This window comes from Pristis pectinata, chromosome 2, assembly GCF_009764475.1.
Source record: "Pristis pectinata isolate sPriPec2 chromosome 2, sPriPec2.1.pri, whole genome shotgun sequence".
Lineage (NCBI taxonomy): Eukaryota > Metazoa > Chordata > Chondrichthyes > Rhinopristiformes > Pristidae > Pristis > Pristis pectinata.
In genome coordinates this window covers 575,207-599,550 of record NC_067406.1, presented here as the reverse complement: position 1 = coordinate 599,550, position 24,344 = coordinate 575,207, and the positions used below count along the sequence as shown (strand labels likewise).

General features: G+C 50.2%; 1 protein-coding gene across 1 annotated transcript in view; it reads left to right on the top strand.

Moving 5' to 3' along the window:
• Nucleotides 1-23,943, top strand: part of LOC127579774 (galectin-3-binding protein-like) — a 29,050-nt gene extending 5,107 nt beyond the window's left edge. Inside the window, 6 exon segments of the mRNA XM_052032684.1 lie at nt 1,126-1,245; nt 1,871-2,062; nt 6,675-6,806; nt 14,374-14,641; nt 22,852-23,429; nt 23,432-23,943. Coding sequence (XP_051888644.1) covers nt 1,158-1,245; nt 1,871-2,062; nt 6,675-6,806; nt 14,374-14,641; nt 22,852-23,429; nt 23,432-23,943 — 1,770 coding nt within the window. The 5' untranslated portion in view covers nt 1,126-1,157.
• The last annotated feature ends 401 nt before the right edge of the window (nt 23,944-24,344 follow it).

Here is a 24,344-nt window from a genome sequence, read left to right as displayed (position 1 = left end):
CATAGTGTGGAGGGCTGTCAAAGCTTACAGAGGGACATTGATAGGATGCAGAGCTGGGCTGACAATTGGCAGATCGAGTTCAATCCGGAGAAGTGTGAGGTGGTACACTTTGGAAGGACAAACTCCAAGGCAGAGTACAAGGTTAATGGCAAGATTCTGGTGAGTGTGGAGGAGCAGAGGGATCTGTGGGTTCATATCCACAGATCACTGAAAGTTGCCACACAGGTGGATAGGGTAGTTAAGAAAGCTTATGGGATGTTAGCTTTCATAAGTCGTGGGATGGAGTTTAAGAGCCGCGAAGTAATGATGCAGCTTTACAAAACTCTGGTTAGGCCACACTTAGAGTACTGTGTCCAGTTCTGGTCACCTCATTATAGGAAGGATGTGGAGGCGTTGGAGAGGGTGCAGGGGAGATTTACCAGGATGCTGCCTGGATTAGAGAGTATGGATTATGAGGGGAGACTAAAGGAGCTAGGGCTTTACTCTTTGGAGAGGAGGAGGATGGGGGGAGACATGATAGAGGTGTACAAAATATTAAGAGGAATAGATAGAGTGGACAGCCAGCACCTCTTTCCCAGGGCACCAATGCTCAAAACAAGAGGACATGGCTTTAAGGTAATGGGTGGGAAGTTCAAGGGAGATGTCAGAGGGGGGTTTTTCACCCAGAGAGTGGTTGGTGCATGGAATGCGCTGCCTGGGGTGGTGGTGGAGGCAGATACGTTGGTCAAGTTCAAGAGATTGTTAGATAAGCATATGGAGGAATTTAAGATAGAGGGATATGTGGGAGGAAGGGGTTAGATAGTCTTAGGTGTAGTTTGAAGGTCGGCACAACATGGTGGGCCGAAGGGCCTGTATTGTTCTATGGGTTAAACACACTAAATCTCTGGTTAGGCCACACCTGGACTACTGCGTGCAGTTCTGGTCACCATACCGTAGGAGGGATGTGACTGCACTGGAGAGGTTGCAGAGGAGATTCCCCAGGGTGTGGCCTGGCATGGAGTGGTTTAGTGATGAGGAGAGACTGGGTCTGTTCTCACTGCAGTGAGGAAGTAAGAGAGGGGATTGAACTGTATGGTTTCGGGTGAGTGTGAGATCTGGTTGTAACACTGGCCTCTTCTGTTTCAGGTTGCTGCCTTAGTGTTGTGCTCAGGACCAAGATGGCTGCCCTTGCTGCTCTGGGTTTAGTGTTGGTCCAGATGGGACTCAGTGAAGGTTGGATTCCAACCCCGGCTTCAGGTACCCCTGGTATGTCCCTGAACTCAACAGCATTCTGTCACAGCCTCACATCTGATACTCACATTCATCCATCTATTTAGTTATCTGTCTATCTGTCTATTTCTTTCAGTCACATGTACATCTAAACACACAGTGAAATGCATCTTTTGCGTAGAGTGTTCTGGGGGCAGCCCACAAGTGTCGCCACGTTTCCGGCGCCAACATAGCATGGCCACAACTTCCTAACCCGTACGTCTCTGGAATGTGGGAGGAAACCGGAGCACCCGGAGGAAACCCACACAGACATGGGGAGAACGTACAAACTCCTTACAGACAGCGGCCGGAATTGAACCCAGTTCACTGGCGCTGTAATAGCGTTACGTTAACCGCTGCACTACCATATCTGATGGGATCTTGATCTGCAGGACCTGGAGTCAGCAGCTTCTGGTGGTTTTAGCCTTGATCTAGACACCGGATTGTTCCCCACCGTCTGGTCCCCGTCCCTGGGGGGACCAGCCATGTCCGTGACACTCAGAGACCAGGACGGCACAGGACAATCCCACTGCTGACCCTCCACCTGCCACCCTCTGCAACCTCCCTCCACCCACACGCACTTCATGTCGGACCCCTCAGGCTGACCTGTGTCTGTCCCCAGGCCTGGACTACGGAGAGCTGCGTCTGTCTGGAGGCCGACTGCCCAGTGAGGGCCGGCTGGAGGTTTACTACGACGGAGAATGGGGAACCGTGTGTGACGATGGCTGGGACATCACTGACGCCCACGTTGTCTGCCGCAGCCTCGGTTACCTCAACGCCACGGAGGCAACTAAAGGAGGTGTCTTCGGATCAGGTGAGGGGGAAGGGCAGGGGTCACAGATCTGTTCTTCCTGTGGATATTCCTGGCCATCGGAGGGATCACCGGATCAGGTGAGGGGGAAGGGCGGGAATATGGTGGAAAACCAGTGGAAAGGCAGATTGTGACAGATGGATTGGCTGAGAAGTTGAGCATTGAATCGGTGGGGCAGGATTGAGGGACCGAGTGGACTCTCCTGCCCTGTTTTTGTACTAGAGATATTCAATAGGGAAACAGGCCATTAGGTCCATCACATCCATGCTGTCACCATGGGACCCAATCCCTGTACCTATCCCCCCCCGGATGGGCCTCAGTTCTCCATTTCTTTCTAGAATGAATTTCCCCCACCGACCTTCTCTTCCGCTCTGCCAAACTTGTTGTTACCCTGAACAACTTCAATTTTAATTCGTCCCAATTTCTCTGACTGGGAGGTGTGGCTCTCGCCTCAGCCCCGCCTGGCTGTTCAGTTGTTGTCAAGCACCTACATTCTGTGCCCCACGGACATCTGCAGCTCCCGGCTGGCAGCCATTTCCCCACACCGCCCATTCACACACCAACCTGTCCATCCTCGGCCTTCCCCACTGCCATGGTGAGGGCAGACTCAGACTACAGAAACTCCACCTCTACCCGACGGGAACTGCTCCCCCGGTTCCTTTCTCTCCCACTGATTTATCCAGGTTCCCTCTCACGAATGATTCCTTCCAACCCCCTCCCTCAGCCCTCTCCCACCCACTGCATCTGCCCATCACTGACACACCCCTCCCACTGGGTCCTCTCCCCCACTGTTCCCATAGAGTCAGAGCACGGAAACAGGTCCTTCGGCCCAACTGGTCCATGCCAACCACAGCATCCTCCCTGCTAGTCCCAGCTGCCCACACGTTCAGCCCAGAACCCTCCCAAGTCCCTCCCCTCCATGTACCTATCCAAATACCTCTTAAATCTTACAATTGTACGTGCCTCAACCTCTGAAGCTCACTCCAGGTACTCACTACCCTCTGTGTGACGTTACCTCTCAGGTCTCTTTTAAATCCCTCCCCTCTTACCTTGTATCTGTGCCCTCTAGTTATGGACTCCCCAACCCTGGGGAAAAGACAATGACCGTCCACCTTATCCATACCCCTCATGATGTTATAAACTTCTGTGAGGTCACCCCTCACTGTTCTGTGGTCCAAGGAACAAAGATCCAGCCTGGTCAACCTCTCCCTATAACTCTGCCCTCACACCTCCCTTCTTTGGTTCCACACTTCACCTTCCTTTCCCATCGGATTCTGTTGTCTCCACTTGTCATCTCCCAGCCTCTGTCACTCTCCACCCTTCCCCCCCCCCCCGCCCACCATCTGCCAGTCAGCCCCTCCCCACCAGAACGTCAAAGTTGCCCCTATGGACTGAGGGGAGGTGCCCCAGAAAGTGGTCACCCAGTCGGTGTTTGGTTCCCCCAGAGTGGAGGAGCCCACAGTGTGAACACCAAGTGCAGCTGCTTCAGCTGGAGAGCCTCTGGGTGCCTGGGTGGTGGGAAGGGTAGGTGGGGCACCTCCTGTGGACGCAAGGGGACGTGCTTCAGGGGGTGGGGGTGAGGGGGTGTTGTTGGGGATGGAAGACTGGACCAGGGAACCACACAGGGAATGTTCCCTGTGGAATGGTGACAGGAGAAGGTGTGTCTGGAGCTGGAATCTCAGAGCTGGAGGAATGGATTGATGAGGTGGAGACTGGTGGGAGGAAAGTGAGGGCCAGGGCAGCTCTGTTCTTCTTCTGTCCGGGAGGTGAAGTGGTGGTAGAACCAGAGGTGATTAGAGAGCTTAAGGTGAAGGAACACTTAGGAGGCAGTGATCACAACATGATGAGTTCACTTTGAAATTTGAGAAGGAGAAGCTGAAATCCGATATGTCGGTATTTCAGTGGAGTAAAGGAAATTACAGTAGCATGAGAGAGGAACTGGCCAAAGTTGACTGGAAAGAGACACTAGCGGGAAGGATAGCAGAGCAGAAATGGCTGGAGTTTCTGTGAGAAGTGAGGAAAGTGCAAGACAGATATATTCCAAAAAAAAAGAAATTTTCGAATGGGAAAAGGATACAACCGTGGCTGACAAGAGAAGTCAAAGCCAAAGTAAAAGCAAAGGAGAGGGCATACAAGAAGCAAAAATTAGTGGGAAGATAGAGGATTGGGAAGCTTTTAAAAACTTACAAAAAGCAACTAAGAAGGTCATCAGGAAGGAAAAGATGAACTATGAAAGGAAGTGAGCAAATAATATCAAAGAGGATACTAAAAGCTTTTTCAAGTATATAAAGTGTAAAAGACAGGCGAGAGTAGATATAGGACCGATAGAAAACGACGCTGGAGAAATTGTAATGGGAGACAAGGAGATGGCAGAGGAACTGAATGAATATTTTGCATCAGTCTTCACTGACGTCAGCAGTATACCAGACACTCAGGGGTGTCAGGGAAGAGAAGTGTGTGCAGTCACAATTACAACAGAGAAGATACTCAGGAAGCTAAATGGCCTAAGGGGAAATAAATCTCCCGGACCAGATGAAATGCATCCTTGTGTTCTGAAGGAAGTAGCTGTAGAGAGTGTGGAAGCTTTAGTAATGATCTTTCAAGAATCAATAGATTCTGGCATGGTTCTGGAGGACTGGAAAATTGCAAATGTCACTCCGTTATTTAAGAAGGGTACGAGGCAGCAAAAAGGGAATTATAGACCTGTTAGCCTGATGTCGGTGGTTGGGAAGTTATTGGAGTCGATTGTCAAGGATGAGGTTACGGTGTACCTGGAGGCACATGACAAGATAGGCCGAACACAGCATGGTTTCCTTAAAGGAAAATCCTGCCTGACAAACCTATTGCAATTTTTTGAGGAAATTACAAGCAGGCTAGACAAAGGAGATGCAGTGGATGTTGTGTATTTGGATTTTCAGAAGGCCTTTGACAAGGTGCCGCACATGAGGCTGCTAAACAAGATAAGAGCCCATGGAATTACGGGAAAGTTATGAGCATGGATAGAGCATTGGCTGATTGGCAGGAAACAGAGAGTAGGAATAAAGGGATCCCATTCTGGTTGGCTGCTGGTTACCAGTGGTGTTCCGCAGGGGTCCGTGTTGGGGCCGCTTCTTTTTACATTGAATATCAACAATTTGGATTATGGAATAAATGGCTTTGTGGTTAAGTTTGCTGATGATACAAAGATAGGTGGAGGGGCAGGTAGTGTTGAGGAAATGGAGAGTCTGCAGAGAGACTTGGATAGACTAGGAGAATGGGCAAAGAAGTGGCAAATGAAATACAATGTTGGAAAGCGTATGGTCATGCACTTTGGTAGAAGAAATAAAGGGGAAGACTAATGTTTAAGTGGGGAGAAAATTCAACATTCAGAGATGCAAAGGGACTTGGGAGTCCTTGTGCAGGATACCCTAAAAGTTAACCTCCAGCTTGAGTCGGTGGTGAAGAAGGAAAATGCAATGTTGGCATTCATTTCTAGAGGAATAGAATATAAGAGCAGGGATGTGATGTTGAAGCTCTATAAGGCATTGGTAAGACCTCACTTGGAGTACTGTGTGCAGTTTTGGGCTCCTTATTTAAGAAAGGATGTGCTGACGTTGGAGAGGGTTCAGAGGAGATTCACGAGAATGATTCCAGGAATGAGAGGGTTAACATATGAAGAACATTTGACGGCTCTTGGGCTGTACTCCTTGGAGTTCAGAAGAATGAGGGGGAACCTCAGAAACATTTTTAACGTCAACAGGCCTGGACAGAGTAGATGTGGCAAAGTTGTTTTGCATGGTCGGGGAGTCTAGTACAAGAGGGCATGACTTCAGGATTGAAGGGCACCCATTCAGAACAGAGATGCAGAGAAATTTCTTTAGCCAGAGAGTGGTGAATCTGTGGAATGTGTTGCCACGGGCGGCTGTGGAGGCAAAGTCATTGGGTGTATTTAAGGCAGAGATCGATAGGTATCTGAGTAGCCAGGGCATCAAAGGTTATGGTGAGAAGGCGGGGGAGTGGGGCTAAATGGGAGAATGGATCAGCTCATGATAGAATGGCGGAGCAGACTTGATGGGCCAAATGGCCAACCTGCTCCTTTGTCTTATGGACTGAGGGGAACAGGTGTGATGTGTCAGGTTCTGTCCTCAGGTGGGGGGAAGCCAACCAGCTCCAGACGAAATCCATTTACTCCCAGTCTAGGATGTGTCTCACTGCTCCCAGATTCTTTGTGAAACACCTTCCGATGATCCCAATGATCCACATCGTCCCCTTCATCTCCTCCTCAGTCACCTCCTCACACAGGGCGGTGGGAGATGAATGTTCCCTGAATGACCCCTCAACCCTCACCCCACCCCCTTACCACCCTGACCCCACAAACCCTCCCTCTCCCCACAACCCCACATCCCCACTCCCTCAGTGCCCCGACCCCACATCCCCACCCCCCCACCAACCTGACCCCACCACCCAACCCCTCCCCACCCTGAACTCACACCCTCAACTCCACCTCTAGCCCAGCCAACCCTCCACCCCACCCCATCCCATCCCTACCCTGACCCTCAATCCCACCCCTCCCACCACCTCAGATGGGAGGGATTCCCTGGGGCTGGCACTGACTGCCCTCTCCCTCTGCCCCCAGGATCAGGCTCCATCCTGCTGGACGACGTGTCCTGCACGGGAACTGAGAGCTCTCTCGCTTACTGCAAGACCAAAGGATGGAAGGTCCACGACTGCCAACACTCGGAGGATGCTGGAGTTCGCTGTGACCCCCGTAAGCTCCACACCGGGGGTGGGGGGGCAGGGTACGGGAAGAAAAACAGGGGTTGGGGGGGAGGGGGAAGAGATGCAGACAAGAAGGAAGAGATGGGGAGGGGGAGATGGGGAAGGGTTAGGAGGAAAGGGGTGGGTTAGGGAGAGATGGGATTGGGTGGGGGGAGATTTGAAGGGTGAGGAGGGGTGGGGGAGTGGGAAGAGGAGGGAGAGAAGAGGGGTGGGGTAGGGAGACGAGAGGAGGGGAGAGATGGGGAGGAGAGAGATGAGTGAAGAGGGGACGGGGAGAGGGGTGAGGGAATGGGAAGAGGAGAGGAAGAGAGGAGGGGACGGGTTGGTGGAAGGAGAGAAGTGGGAGAGGTGATGGAAGGTGAGTGGGGAGGAAAGGATTGTGAGGGAGGTTTGTGGGGGGGACTGGGTAGGAAAGGGACTGGTGTGTTTGGACATGAGGGAGGGAGGGGCTGAGGCGAGGAGTGGAAGGGTTATGGGAGACAAACAGCCATCAGCAGAATCAGGAGGTGACCTTCTGTTGGGGCGTGCGATGGCGGGTGGGGTGACCTTCTGTTGGGGCGTGCGATGGCGGGTGGGGTGACCCTCTGCTGGGGCGTGCGATGGCGGGTGGGGTGACCCTCTGCTGGGGCGTGCGATGGCGGGTGGGGTGACCCTCTGCTGGGGCGTGCGATGGCGGGTGGGGTGACCCTCTGTTGGGGCGTGCGATGGCGGGTGGGGTGAGCTTGTTCCCAGCCCCGCTGCAGTGCTGTGATGTTGGAGAACAGTGTTGTCACAAAGTTGCAGCACCAGCTCCACGAGCCATTGTCCAGGCTGACCATCACCACCCAATTCACACCAACATTACACTAATCACAGAACAGTACAGCACAGGACAGGCCCTTCAGCCCACAACATCTGTGCTGAACAAATTAAACTAATTCTCTTCTCCCTGCACACGGTCCATATCCTCCATTCCCTGCATATTCGTGTCTGTTTAACAGCCTCTTAAACCCCTCCATCGTATCTGCCTCCACCCCAACCCCCGGCAGCACATTCCAGGTACCCACCGCTCTGTCAAACAAACCTGCCTTTAGCATTTGACATTTTGACCCTGGGAGAAAGATTCTGACTGTCTATCTCTGCCTCTCATAATTTTAGAAACTTTTAATCAGATCTCCCCTCAGCCTCTGTCGCTCCAGAGAAAATAACCCAACTTTGTCCAACCTCTCCTTATAGCGCATGCCCTCTAATCCAGGCATGATAGAATATAGAACATAGAACACTTCAGCGCAGTACAGGCCCTTTGGCCCACAGTGTTGTGCCGACATTTTATCCTGCTCTAAGATCTATCTAACCCTTCCCTCTCACATAGCCACCTATTTTGCTTTCATTCATGTGTCTATCTAAGAGTCTCTTAAATGTCCCCAATGTATCTGCCCCCACAACCTCTGCAGGCAGTGCGTTCCACGCACCCACCACTCTCTGCGTAAAAACCTTACCCCTGACGTCCCCCTTATACCTTTCTCCAATCACCTTAAAATTATGTCCCCTCCTGTTAGCCATTGTCACCCTGGGAAAAAGTCTCTGACTGTCCACTCGATCTGTGCCTCTTATCATCTTGTACACCTCTATCAAGTCACCTCTCATCCTCCTTCTCTCCATAGAGAAAAGCCCTCGCTCACTCAACCTATCCTCATAAGACATGCTCTCCAATCCAGACAACATCCTGGTATATCTCCTCTGCGCCATCTCTAAAACATCCACATCCTTCCTATACTGAGGCAACCAGAACTGAACACAATACTCCCCCTCACAAGTGTTGAGCACAAGTGTAGTCTAACCAGAGTTCTATAGAGCTGCATCATCACCTCGTGGCTCTTGAACTCAATACCCTGACTAATGAAGACCAGCACACCATACGCCTTCTTAAAAACCCTATCGACCTCTGCGGCAACCTTGAGGGATCTATGGACGTGGACCCCAAGATCCCTCTCTTCCTCCACACTGCTAAGAGTCCTGCCATTAACTTTGTATTCTGCCTTCAAATTTGATCTCCCAAAGTGTATCACTTCACACTTATCCGGGTTGAACTCCATCTGCCACTTCTCAGCCCAGCTCTGCATTCTATCAATATCCTGTTGTAATCTACAGCAACCTTCTACACTATCCACTACTCCAGCAACCTTAAAATAAGATCTTTATTAGTCACATGTACATCGAAACACACAGTGAAATACATCTTTTGCGTAGTGTTCTGGGGGCAGCCCGCAAGTGTCGCCATGCTTCTGGCGCCAAAATAGCATGCCCACAATTTTCTAACCCATACGTCTTTGGAATGTGGGAGGAAACCGGAGCACCCGGAGGAAACCCACGCAGACACAGGGAGAACATACAAACTCATTACAGACAGTGGCCGGATTTGAACCTGGGTCGCTGGCGCTCTAAAGCATTGTGCTAACCACGTGAGTATCATCAGCAAACTTACTAACCCACCCTTCCGCATCCTCATCTAAGTCATTAATAAAACAAAAATCACAGAGCAGGGGTCCCAGAACAGATCCCTGCAGAACACCACTGGTCACCAACCTCCAGGCAGAATACACTCCATCTACCACCACCCTGTCTTCTATGGGTGCGCCTATTCTGAATCCACACAGCCAAGTTTCCCTGGATCCCATGCCGCCTGACATTCTCAATGAGCCTTCCAAGAGGAACCTTATCAAAGGCCTTACTAAAATCCATGTACATCACATCCACTGCTCTACCTTCATCAATGTGCTTTGTCATATCCTCAAAGAATTCAATCAGGCTCGTGAGGCACGATCTGCCCCTCACAAAGCCATGCTGACTGTCCCTAATCAGCCTATGCTTCTCTAAATACCCATAAATCCTGTGTCTAAGAACCTTCTCCAGTAATTTGCCCACCACTGAAGTAAGACTCACTGGTCTGTAATTCCCAGGGTTATCCCTACTCCCTTTCTTAAAAGGAAAGGAACAACATTTGCCACCCTCCAATCATCCAGGTTGTCTGGGAGGCTGGAGTTGATGCGTGTCATGACCAACATCTCAAAGCACTTCATGATGGTGGATGTCAGAGCTACTGGTCGGTAGTCATTGAGGCATGTTACCTTGCTTTTCTTTGGTACCGGGATGATAGTGGTCTTCTTAAAACAGGAGGGAACCTGAGATTGAAGCAGGGAGAGGTTGAATATGTCCGCAAATACTTCTGCCAGCTGATCAGCACAAGATCTGAGCTCACGGCCCGGGACACCATCTGGGCCAGGTGCTTTCCTCATGTTAACTCTCCGGAAGACTGATCTTATGTCCTCCACTGTGATCACAGTTCAGTTTCATTGGTGGCTGTCAGGGTGGATGGTGACAATCCACTTCCCTTCTGTTCAAAACGCACATAGAATGTGTTAAGTTCATCAGGAAGGGATGCGCTGTTGTTAGCTATGCAGCCCGACTTCGTCTTGTAGCCTGTTATGGCATGTAAGCCCTGCCATAACTGACAGCTGGTCAGGGACTCTATTTTGAGTCGGTATTGCCTCTTGGCATCCCTGATAGCTTTCCAAAGGTCATACCTCGATTTCTTGTACAGATCAGGATCACCAGGTTTGTGTGCAGCAGTCCTCTCCTTCAGTAGGGATTGGATCTCCTGGTTCATCCATGGTTTCCTGGTTGAGAACACCCATATTGTCCTCTTTGGTACACAGTCTACCACACACGTGCTGATAAAGTCTGTGATGGTGGTGGCACACTCATCAAGGCTGGTAGCTGAGGCTTTGAACATGGACCAGTCCACTGTCTCAAAGCAGTCACATAGGAGCTCATGTTTCCTCAGACCAGCACTGCATGAGTCTCCATACCGGATCCTTCCATTTCAGTTTCTGTTTGTATGCAGGGAGACGGAGCACAGCCTGGTGGTCTGATTTCCCAAAGTGAGGACGAGGGGTGGCTCGGAAGGCATCTTTGATGGTTGTATAGCAGGGTTGCACATGGTTGTATACATCGTAGTTCCATGTACTTACCCACGCTCTGAGTTCATCAGCCTTATTCCTGATACTTCTCGCATTAAAGCAGACACACTTCAGCCCATCCAACTGACTGCAATTTTGCCCTTTCAACTGCCTCTCCTTCCTCACAGTCTCTCTACACTCTGCATCTACATGTACAGTAAATGAACGAAGCTCTGACCTATCACTCTGGTTCCCATCCCCCTGCCAAACTAGTTTAAACCCTCCCCAACAGTTCTAGCAAACCTGCCCGCAAGAATATTGGTCCCCCTCCAGTTCAGGTCGTACCTTCCCCAAAAGAGATCCCAATTATCAACAAATCTAAAACCCTGTCCCCTGCACCAATTTCTCAGCCACACATTCATCTGCCAAATCATCCTGTTCTTACCCTCACTGGCACATGGCACAGGCAGCAATCCAGAGATTACTACCCTTGAGGTGCTGCTTTTCAGCTTCCTACCTAACTCCCTATATTCCCTCTTAAACCATAGAACCATAGAACCATACAGCACAAAACAGGCCCTTCGGCCCACCACGTTGTGCCGTCCATCAGACCACCCTCACACTATCTAACCCTTTCCTCCTGCATATCCCTCTATCTCATATTCCTCCATATGCCTATCCAACAAGCTCTTGAACCTGTTCAATGTATCTGCCTCCACCACCACCCCAGGCAGTGCATTCCATGCACCAACCACTCTCTGGGTGAAAAACCTCCCTCTGACATCTCCCCTGAACCTCCCACCCATAACCTTAAAGCCATGACCTCTCGTCTTGAGCATTGGTGCCCTGGGAAGGAGGCGCTGACTGTCTACTCTATCTATTCCTCTCAATATTTTATATACCTCTATCATGTCTCCTCTCATCCTCCTCCTTTCCAGTGAATAAAGCCCTAGCACCTTAAGCCTCTCCTCATACTCAATACTCTCCAATCCAGGCAGCATCCTGGTAAATCTCCTCTGCACCCTCTCCAACGCCTCCACATCCTTCCTATAATGAGGTGACCAGAACTGAACACAGTGCTCTAAGTGTGGCCTAACTAGAGCTTTGTAAAGCTGCATCATAACCTCGCGGCTCTTAAACTCAATCCCGTGACTTATGAAAGCCAACATCCCATTGGCCTTCTTAACTGCTCTTACCACCTGTGAGGCAACTTTCAACGAACTGTGAATATGAACCCCCAGATCCCTCTGCTCCTCCACACTGCCAAGTACCTTGCCGTTTACCCTGTACTCTGCCCTGGAGTTTGTCCTTCCAAAGTGTACCACCTCACACTTCTCCGGATTGAACTCCATCTGCCACTTGTCAGCCCAGCTCTGCATCCTATCAATATCCCTCTGTAAGCTCCGACAGCCCTCCACACTATCCACAACAGCGCCGATCTTAGTGTCGTCCGCAAACTTACTAACCCAGCCCTCCACCCCCTCATCTAAGTCATCTATAAATATCACAAAAAGTAGAGGTCCCAGAACTGATCCCTGCAGGACACCACTAGTCACTGCCTTCCAATCCGAGGGCACTCCTTCCACCACAACCCTCTGCTTTCTACAGACAAGCCAATTCCTAATCCACACAGCCAAGCTTCCTTGGATCCCTTGGCTTCTTCAGGACCTCATCTCTTTTCCTCCCTATATCATTGGTACCAATATGTACCACGACCTCTGGCTGTTCACCCTCCCCCTTCAGGATGCTGTGGACCCTGACCCTGGCACGGGGGAGGCAACATACCATCCGGGAGTCTATTTCACGTCCACAGAATCTCCTGTCTGCTCCCCTTACTATGGAATCCCCTATCACTACCACTCTCCTCTTCACCCCCTTCCCTTCTGCACCACACGACCAGGCTCGGTGCCAGAGACCTGGTCACTGCAGCTTTCCTCTGGTAGGTCATTCCCACCCCAACAGTATCCAAAGCAGTATACCTGTCATTGAGGAGAACAGCCACAGGGGTACTCTGCACTACCTACCTATTCGCCATCCTTCTCCTGACAATCACCCAGCTACCTGCCTCCTGCAGCTTCAGAGTGACTGCCTTCCTGTAGCTCTTGTCTATGTACTCCTTGGTATCCCATAGGAGCCAAAGGTCATCCAGCTGAAGCTCCTTAAAGGCCATGTTAGGGAACTGGAGCTGCAGCTGGATGCACCTCGTGCAGATGCAGTTATCAGGGAGACTGGATTCTCCCAGAACTCCCACATCTCACAAGCTGAGCACACCACTGACCCCAGAGCCAGTCTCACTACTCCGGCCTTGAACTAAAGGGAACACCAAATCAAAGAAAGAAAGGAACTTACCAGAGACTTACCTTCACCTCTTCACACTGAAGCCTCAGCTCCCCACTGGCCACGCACACAATGGCCGCTCCGTTTACACTCGCCTTACCTTTATTTGCTGCTTTACCTGCTTACCTTTATAAGCCAATCAACAGGTAACAATTTGCAAATGTGCCTCGTTTAGACTCTTGCAAGGTGAAACTCACAACCTCAGGCACAGAGACTCACCTCTTTGTAAAGGTCCCGCTCCAAATCTCGTTCCAACTCCTGACTCTGCAAGGTGAAAATCTCGGTGAACCTCTTCTGCACCCTCTCCAAAGCCTCCACATCCTCTCTGTAATGAGGCAACCAGAACTGCACACAACTCTCCAACTGTGGCCTAACCAAAATTTTATACAGCTGCAACGTGACTTCCTGACTCTTATACCCAGTGCCCTGACTAATGAAGGCAAGCATTCCATACACCTTCTTTACCACCCTATCTACTTGCGTAGCCGCTTTCAGGGAGCTGTGGACTTGGACCCCAAGATCCCTCTGTACATCAACACTGCTAAGGATCCTGCCATTAACTATGTACTGTCTCTTTACATTTGATGTCCCTAAGTGAAACACCTCACACTTGCCCAGATTAATCTCCATCTGCCATTTCTCCACCCATAATTGTAACTGATCTATATCCCGCTGTATCCTTTGGCAGCCCTCTGCACTGTTCACAGCACGACCAATCTTTGTGTCATTGGCAAATTTACTAACCCACCCATCTACATTTCCATCCAAGTGAGTTATGTACATCACAACTAGCAGAGGTCCCAGCATGGATCCCTGAGGAACACCACTGGTCACGGACCTCCAACCAGAATAAGACCCCTCCATGTATCATTCCCATTTCACTCCCATCACATTCTCATCAGATTCTACCCCTCACCCACACACAGGGGGCAATTCACAGTGGCCAATTAAGCCACCGACCCGCACGGCCTTGGCACGTGGGAGGAAACTGGAGCACCCAGGGGAAACTCCCACGGTCACAGGGGGAACGTGCAAACTCCACACAGACAGCACCGGAGGTCAGGATGGAACCTGAATTTCCAGAGTTGCCAGGCAGCAGCTCTACTGCACCATTGCAGTGCAGTGTTGTGCAGTGTAGTAGTGAGGTGTTGCAGTGCAGCGTTGTGGTGCAGTGTTGTGGTGCGGCGTTGCAGTGCGGCATTGCAGTGTGGTGTTGCAGTGCGGCACTGTGGTGGGGTGCAGTGTTGCGGTGTCGCAGTGAAGGGGTTTTGTGTTTTCCAGGGAGATTGGACCAGATCTTTGGCTACAGACTGGATCTCACGGCAGAGTTCTACGAATCTTTAAAGGAATTGTACGTGAGTCGCAGGAACTGCGACATGAACATCACGGTGACCACCCTGGAGGATGGCCAGGAGCAGGAGCGCTCCTGTGTGCACAGACTCATCCTGTCCCTGCACACAGACAAAAACACAATCAGCCAGAGTCAAGGCAGTAGCTTCAACCTGCTGGTGTCCCAGGACTGCGTGCAGTACGTCAATGACATCATCAGGTACCTTCTGGCGAGTTAAAAACCACTTCATCCGTTGCCCTCCGTACCACCGTTCCCCGTCATCCGGCAGAGGCAGGGCAGAGGGTGGGCAAGGACCAGACGGGCCAAAGGCCCTGTTTCCCTGCTGTATAACTAACTGATTCTATAACAGCTGGGACGTCATGTTGCAGTTGTACAAAACACTGGGAGTAGTGTAGACAGATCTGGTCTCCACACTACAGGAAGGATGTGGCAGCACAGAGAAAGTGCAGAGGAGATTCACCAGGATGTGGCCTGGAACAGAGCGCTGTAGTTTATCAGTCACATGTACATCGAAACACAGTGAAATGCATCGTTTGCGTAGAGTGTTCTGGGCGCAGCCGCAAGTGTCACTGTGCTTCCGGCGCCAACATAGCATGCCCACAACTTCCTAACCCGTACGTCTTTGGAATGTGGGAGGAAACCGGAGCACCCAGAGGAAACCCACGCAGACACGGGGAGAATGTACAAACTCCCTACAAGGAGAGATTGGACAGGCTGGGTTTGTTCTCACTGGGACATGGGAGGCTGAAGGGGGACCTTGTGGTTTATAAAATTATGAACATGGAACAGTACAGCACAGAACAGGCCCTTTGGCCCACAATGTTGTGCCGACACAGCTATTCCCTCCTACCTACAGAATGCCCATATCCCTCTATTTTCCTCTCATTCATGTGCCATCCAAGCCCCTCTTAAAAGCTCCCAGTCAATTTGCCTCCACCACCCTATCAGGCAACGCATTCCAGGCATCCACCACTCTCTCAGTAAAAAACGTACCCCTCATGTCTGTTCTGAACCTACCCCCTCTCACCTTAAATGCACGCCCTCTGGTATTGGATCACTCAATAATGGGAAAAAGATATTGCTTGTCCACCCTATCTATGCCCCTCATAATTTTATACACCTCCAACAGATCACCCCTCAGCCTCAGCCACTCCAGAGAAAAGAGCCCAAGTGTGTCCAGCCTCTCCTGATAGCTCATGCCCTCTAATCCAGGCAGCATCCTGGTAAACCTCCTCTGCACCCTCTCTAAAGCCTCGACATCCTTCCTGTAGTGAGGTGACCAGAATTGCACGCAATACTCTAAATGCAGCCTAACCAGAGTTTGATAGAGGTGCATCATAACTTCTTGACCCCTATACTCAATACCCAGATTAATAAAGGACATGAATAGGATAGATGGTTCTTTTCCCAGGCCAGGGGAGCCTAGAACCAGAGGGCACAGGTTTAAGGTGAGAGGGAGACACTTAAAGGAGATCTGAGGGGTAATATTTTCACATAGAGGGTGGTGGTGTGTGGAGTGAGCTGCCGCTGGATGTAATAGAGGCCAATTGAATACAATGTTTAAAATGTGTTTGGATAGATACTTGGATAGGTGTTGTGAGAAAAGGTTCTTTCGGGTCTTAAAGGCAGAGGGCTTCAGACACAAGTCTTTGTATTTTAAAAAGGAAAAATTTATTTACAAAGACAAACGCGGGGACAGAATGGATGGGAACGGATGCACACTCATACACACACACGGGTGATCGCGAGACATGGGGGAAAATCACAACAGGGGTGAGATGCATGCACACACACACACACACACACACACACACACACACACACACGCACACACACATGGGTGATCGCGAGACGTGGGGGAAAATCGCAACAGGGGTGAGATGTACACACACACACACACAGACACACACAGACACACACAGACAGACACACACACACAATGAACTGGTTACAAATAACCAAGGAATAAACAATACAATGTCTGAACACCTTGAATCTGGACAAACATTGGCTCTAACGCTCCCCGGGATCTTTAACTATCTACCCTGAAGTAGTGCACAGGTTACCTCAACATCCTTGGAGAGAGAGAGAGAGAGAGTGCCCGCAAGCCAACATGTGGCACTTTTTATACTGCTGGAGCCCAGGTGATTCACAAGCCAATCGCTCGGGGCCAGGTGCAAAGGTGTTTTACAAAAGCCAGTGGTTAGGTGTGCCCAGAGGGGCAGGGGTGGAGCCCAACCCTGACTGACAGTGGTGTCACTTCCGACCCGATGAGCAATGCTGTCAGTGTTGTTACTGTCACATGACAGCCATGACCTTTCACACTACAATAGGAAAGACCATAAGATATAGGAGCAGAATCAGGCCATTCAGCCCATCGAGTCTGCTCTGCCATTCAATCATGGCTGATTTTTTTTTAACCCCATACTGCTCGTTCAGATCAATTCATTACACAGTGCATTGAGATAGTACAGGGTAAGACAAGACAGAATGCAGAATAAGGTGTTACAGTTACAGAGAAAGTGCAGTGCAGGCAGACAACAAGGTGCAAGGTCATAACAAGGTAGATTGTGAGGTCAAGAGCATCTTATCGTACTAGGGAACTGTTCGATAGTCTTATAACAGTGGGATAGAAGCTGTCCTTGAGCCTGGTGGTACGTGCTTTCAGGCTTTTGTATCTTCTGTCCGATGGGAGACGGGAGAAGAGAAAATGTCTGGGGTGGGTGGGGTCTTTTGATTATGCTGGCTGCTTTACCGAGGCAGCAGGAAGTGAAAGTTCTACTCTGGTTTGACTTCTCAAAATGCAACACTTCACACTTAACTGGATTGAACACCATTTGCCACTCCTCAGCCCACTTACCCAGCTGATCAAGATCCCCCTGTAATTTTTGATAACCTTAGAGCATAGAACAGTCCAGCACTGGACAGGCCATTCAGCCCATGATGTTGTGCTGATCTTGATGCCAATTTATACTAAATGTCCTCCTCCTGTGTATCACCTACATCCCTCCATTCCCTCCATATTCATGTGTTGATCTAAAAGCCTCTTCACCAAACTGCCTGCTTCCACTACTACCCCTGGTAACCCAGTCAAGGCACCCCTACCAATGAAGGCAAGCATTCCATACACCTTCTTTACCACCTTAGCACCTGCCTAGCAACCTTCAGTGAACTATGGACCTGGACCCCAAGGTCCCTCTGTACCTCAATGCTATTAAGGGGTCTACCATTAACCATATACTTTCTCCTTTCATTTGATCTCCAAAAGTGCAACACCTCACACTTGCCCAGATTAAACTCCATCTGCCACTTCTCTGCCCACGTCTGTCAGTGATCTATATCCTGCTGTATTCTTTCATGGTCCTTTACACTGTCTGCAACTCCACCAATCTTGGTGTCATCTGTAAACTTGCTTAGCCACCCATCTACATTTTCATCCAGATCAGTGATATACATCATACACAATAGAGGTCCCAGCACCGATCCGTGCGGAACCAGTGGTCACAGACCTCCAGCCGGAATAACAGCCATCCACCCCTACTCTCTGTTTTCTATGGGTGGACAGTTCCAAATCCAAACTTGTAATTCACCCTGGATCCCATGCCTCTTTATCTTCTGAATCAACCCACCATGAGGGACCTCATCAAATGCCTTGCTAAGTCCCATGCAGATAACGTCCACTGCCTCACCTTCATCAAGCACCTTTGTCACCTCCTCAAAAAACTCAGTCAAGTTTGTAAGACATGACCTGCCCCACAGAAAGCCATACTGACTGTCCCTAAGCAGTCCATGCCTTTCCAAATGTGCAAACATACATCCTATCCCTCAGTATCCTCTCCAATAGCTTCTCACTGAGGCTCACTGGCCTATAATTACCTGGATTATCCCTATTTCCCTTGTTGAACAAGGGCACAACATTTGCTACTCTCCAGGTCTCCAGGACGTCACCTGTTTTTAGTGAGGACACAAGGATCTTTGTCAAAGCTCCAGCAATCTCCTCCCTTGCTTCTTTCAATATTCTGGGATATCTGCCATTAGCCCCTGGGGACTTATCCACCTTAATGTTGTTCAGAAGACCCAGCATTACCTCAATCTCAAAATGTCCCAGCACATTAGCATGCCCCACTCTGCACTTGCTTCCTGTTCTTTCTCCTCAGTAAATACTGACACAAACTACTCATTTAGTACCTCAGTCACTGGCTCTGACTCCGAGCACAAATTCCCTCCTTTGATCTTGAGTGGACCTACCCTCTCCTTAGTTATCCTCTTTTTCTTACTATAAGTAAAAAATGCCTTTGGATTCTCCTTGACCCTGCCCGCCAAGGGCATTTCATGGTCCCTTTGGCCTTCCTAATCACCTACTTGAGCACTTTCCTGCTATCTTTATATTCCACAAGAGCCTAGTCTGATTTTAGCTTCTTACACCTTCCTTTTTCTTCCTGACTAAGTTTAGGACCCCTCGGGTTATCCAAGCCTCCCTTACTTTACCATGCTTGTCCTTACTCCTTACCGGAACATGCTGATCCTGAACTCTGATCAGCTGGTCTTTAAATAACTCCCACACGTCAGATGTGGGCTTGTCCCACAGCAGCTGCTCCCAATCAACGCCCCTTAGCTCTTGTCTCATCTTGTTGTAATTCACCCTCCCCCAATTTAGTACCTTACCGCAAGATCCAATTTTATCCTTACTCATAACTATCTTAAAACAATGAGTTGTGGTCACTATTCCCAAAATGTTCACCCACTATCCGGCCTGTCACCTGGCCTGGCTCATTTCCCAAAACCAGGTCCAGTATATTCTCTCCTCTAGTTGGACTCCCCACAGACTGTTTCAAGAACCCCTGTTGGATGCACTGAAGAAATCCCCCTCCAATCAATACTGGGGAAGTTAAAGTTCCCCACGATGACAACCCTGTTGTTTCTGCACCTTCCATAATCTTTCTATGTATCTGTTCCTCCACCTCTCAGTGGCTATTGGGTGGCCCATCAGTGTAATTGCACCTGTCCTATTTCTGAGCTCCACCCAAGTTGCTCCTGTGGATGAGCCCTCCAGTGTGTCCTCTCCATTATCACTAGGACATCAATGACATTCTCTCTTATCAGTAGTGCAACCCCTCCACCTCTTTTACCCCTTTCTCTATCACGTCTAAAACATTAAAACCTAGGAACGTTGAGCCGCCAGTCCTGCCCCTCACCAACCTTCACTCTCTATGATACCACCTATTTTAGTATTAACCAAAAACTTACTAACCATGCCTTGTACTTTCTCATCCAAATTGTTTACATAAATAATGAACAACCAAGGTCCCAGCACTGAAGCCTTTGGTGCCTAGCTCACTCAACCTTTCTTCATAGGACATGCTCTCCAATCCAGGCAACATCCTGGTAAATCTCCTCTGCACCTTCTCTAAAGCTTCCACATCCTTCCTATGGTGAGGTGACCAGAACTGAACAGAGTTTTATAGAGCTGCAATGTTACCTCATGGCTCCTGAATTCAGTCCCCTGCTGACTTTCTCTCGTCAATCCACACTAGTCCAAGTGACTGATTATCATTAAGTGGTGGGGGGGGGGGGGGGGTTGTACAATTACAATGTTCACAATACACTTGGACAGGTACATGGATGGGAAAGGTTTAGAGGGATATGGGCCAAACACCGGCATATGGGACTAGCTTAGATGGGAACCTTGGCCAGCATGGACCAGTTGGGCTGAAGGGCCTGTATGACTCGAAATCAGAGGGAGATGAAACTAGAGGACATCGATTTGGGATGAGGGAGAAGAGGGGGGAATCTGAGAGGAACTTCTTCACCCAGAGAGTGGTGAGTACGTGGAACACACTGCCGGAGAGAGTGATGGAAGCTGGGTCATGGTGTCAAGACGAGTGCTTGAAATGCTGAGACATAAAGGGCTGTGGACCAAGTGCTGGCGATGGGACTTAGAACATAGAACATAGAACAGTACAGCACAGTACGGGCCCTTCGGCCCACCATGTTGTGCTGACCTATATAAACCTACTCCACGATCAATCTAACCATTCCCTCCGACACAACCCATAACCCTCCATTTTTCTGACATCCATGTGCCTATCTAAGAGTATTTTAAATGTCCCTATTGTATCAGCCTTTACCACCACCCCCAGCAGTGCGTTCCAGACACCCACTACTCTCTCCATGCAAAAAAACCTACCTCTGACATCTCTCTTAAACTTTCCTCCTCTGACCTTAAACTGATGTCCTCTGGTATTGGCCATTGCCACCCTGGGAAAAAGGGGCTGGCTGTCCACTCTATCTATGCCTCTCATAATCTTATACACTTCTATCAAGTTGCCTCTCATCCTCTGTCGCTCCAAAGAGAAAAGCCCCAGCATGCTCAAGCTATCCTCATAAGACATGCTCTCCAATCCAGCCAGCATCCTGGTAAATCTCCTCTGCACCCTCTCTAAAGCTTCCACATCCTTCCTATAATGAGGCAACCAGAACTGGACACAATACTCCAAGTGTGGTCTAACCAGAGTTCTATAGAACTGCAACATTACCTCATGGCTCTTGAATTCAATCCCTCAACTAATGAAGGCCAGCACACCAAAAGCATTCTTAACCACCCTATCAACTTGAGCAGCAACTTTAAGGGATCTCTGGACTTGGACCCCAAGATCCCTCTGTTCCTCCACACTGCTAAGAATCCTGCCATTTACCTTGTATTCTGCCTTCAAGTTCGATCTCCCGAAGTGTATCACTTCACACTTTATCAGATTGAACTCCATCTGCCACTTCTCCGCCCAACTCTGCATCCTGTCTATATCTTGTTGTAATCTACAACAGCCTTCTACACTATCCACAACACCACCAACCTTTGTGTCATCCGCAAACTTATTAACCCACCCCTACACTTCCTCATCCAAGTCATTTATAAAAATCATAAAGAGCAGGGGTCACAGAACAGATCCCTGGAGAACACCACTGGTCACCGACCTCCAGGCAGAATACTCTCCATCTGTTACTACCCTCTGCCCTCTGTGGGCGAGCCAATTCCAAATCCACACAGCCAAATCTCCATGGATCCCATGCCACCTGACTTTCTGGATGAGCCTACCATGGGGAACCTTGTCAAACACTTTACTAAAGTCCATATACACCACATTCACCGTTCTACCTTCATCAATTTGTTTTGTCACCTCCTCGAAAAACTCAATTAGGCCCGTGAGGCACCACCTGCCCCTCACAAAGCCATGCTGACTATCCCTAATAAGACTATGCTTCTCCAAATGCTCGTAAATCCTGTTCCTAAGAATCCTCTCAAACAGCTTGCCCGCCACTGGCGAAAGACTCACTGGTCTATAATTCCCAGGATTATCCCTATTACCTTTTTTGAACAAGGGAACAACATTAGCCATTCTCTGGTACCACTCCTGTGGCCAGAGAGGACACAAAGATCATTGTCAACGCCCCAGCAATCTCTTCCCTCACTTCCCGCAGTAATCTGTGGTATATCCCGTCCAGCCCCGGGGACTTATCTATTCTAATGTTCTTCAGAAGCTCCAACACTACCTTTTTCTTAACCTCAACATGCCCCAGCACATTAGCCTGTTCTATACTGACCTCACAATTGTCATAGTCTCTCTCCCTAGTGAACACTGAAGCAAAGTATTCATTAAGGACCTCCCCTACCTCCTCCGACTCCAGGAACATGTTTCCCCCTCTATCCTTGAGCGGTCCTCCCCTCACTCTAGTCATCCTCCTTCACGTATGTGTAGAATGCCTTGGGATTTTCCTTAATCATGCTCGCCAAGGCCTTCTCATGCCCCCTTCTAGCTTTCCTAAATCCCTTCTTAAGCTCCTTCCTGGCGACCTTATAACTCTCATGAGCCCTTCTTGATTTTTGCTTTCTAAACTTTGAGTATGCTTCCTTCTTTCTCTTGACTAAATATTCTACATCTCTTGTCAACAATGGTTCCTTCACCCTGCCATCCTTTCGCTGTTTCAGCGGGACAAACCTATCCAGAACCCTGTGCAAGTGGTCCCTAAACAGCCTCCACATTTCTGCTGTGCATTTCCCTGAGAACATCTGTTCCCAATTTACACTCCCAAGATCCTGCCTAATGCCATCGTAATTAGCCCTCCCCCAATTAAATACTTTCCCATAATGTCTGCTCCTATCCTTGTCCATAGCTATGCTAAAGGTCAGGATTACTATCTGTGGTCACTATCCGTGAAATACTCACCCATTGAGAGGTCTATCACCTGACCAGGTTCATTGCCTTGTACGAATGGATTAATACGAATGGGTGTCCACTGGTCAGCATGGATGAGTTGGGCCGAGCGGTCTGTTCCCGTGCTGCACGATCCTGTGTTTGGGGATGGGGAATGGAATCCGCTCACCGCTCTCTCCTCTTGGTCACTTCTTGCAGATACTTTTACACGAAGACGATCACCATTACGTTGTCTTCAGTCAAGTGCATCCACAACATGGCCTCAGACTACCGGATCACTGCCGTCCGGAATTACTGCGATAAGCTCTTCTACAAACTCCTACCCCAGGACCCATCCTTCCGACACCAGCTGGAGCTCTACAACTATGCCGAGGCAGTGGAGGACCCCCTGCTGAAGGAGATTTGCCTGCAGTACTTTGCCTGGAACTGTGAGTCGTTCAGTCAGACGGAGACCTGGAATGAGCTGACAGCGGAGGAGTTGGACACCTTGCTCCAGCGGTCGGACCTGGCCATTGAGAGTGAGTTTGTGCTGTTCCAAGCAGTGGAGTCTTGGATCACTCACAACGGGCGGCTGGAGGTGGTGGACCTGCTGTTGAGCAAAATCCGCTTCCCAATGATGTCCCCCGAGGAGCTGATCTCCATCCCCTTTAACTCCAGCCTGTATGAGCAGTTTGAGAACATGTTCACACCCCGACTGTTGGAAGCCTTTGAGTTCCATTCCGTCCCTCTGCAGAAGTTGAGGTACTTCAGGAACATGTCCGAGCCTGGCTTCCAACCCGGATCTACACCTCCAACGAGTGGAGCAGAACCCTCCTCATCTCCTCCAGTGGCCCAACCTCTGGCCGCAGGACCTATCCCTACCGGCACACAGGCCCGTACGGAGGCAAATACTCTTATGATCAGCAATACTACAACAGCTACAATGCCTACCGCTCCTCCCCCAGCGTTTTCTTCCAGACCAGACAACACATGAGCCAGCTGTACAGCTCCAATCACCTCTCCTGGTCAGCGTACTACCACAACTCTGCACAGCGCTGTAGGAACAGCTACGTCATCTGTCCCTACGACACCTACCCCGTGGCAGTGTTGACCACACACAGCCCCCAGCAGAGCGTAACCTTCCACAACACCCTGCTGCTGCTCTGTAACAACAGCAGTGTCTCCTATGTGCAAGAGATGAAGAACTCCACGCCGTGCTCCCCTCTAGCAATGCCACTGACCTCCTCCTCTTTGCCTGCGACACCGGCATCTCTGCCCTCAAGTTTGTCGTCAGGGCCCTTTTATGTTTGACCAGCCACTCTCCACCAGCAACAGTGTTACCCACAGATTTAGCATAACACGCCTCCCCACACGCCTGCCCCCACACGCCTCCCCCACACGCCTCCCCCACACGCCTCCCCCACACGCCTCCCCCACACGCCTCCCCCACACGCCTCCCTCCTCAGCCTCTGCCCCCCCACACTACCCCCCACACCCTCACACACGCCCCACCCCCCAACATTGCTAACTCCAACAGGACATGTCCTCTGTATTTTTGCCGCCCCCCCCCCCCCCCCCCCCCCCCCCCCCCCCCCCCCCCCACCCCCCCCCCCCCCCCCCCCCCCCCCCCCCCCCCCCCCCCCCCCCCCCCCCCCCCCCCCCCACCCCCCCCCCCCCCCCCCCCCCCCCCCCCCCCCCCCCCCCCCCCCCCC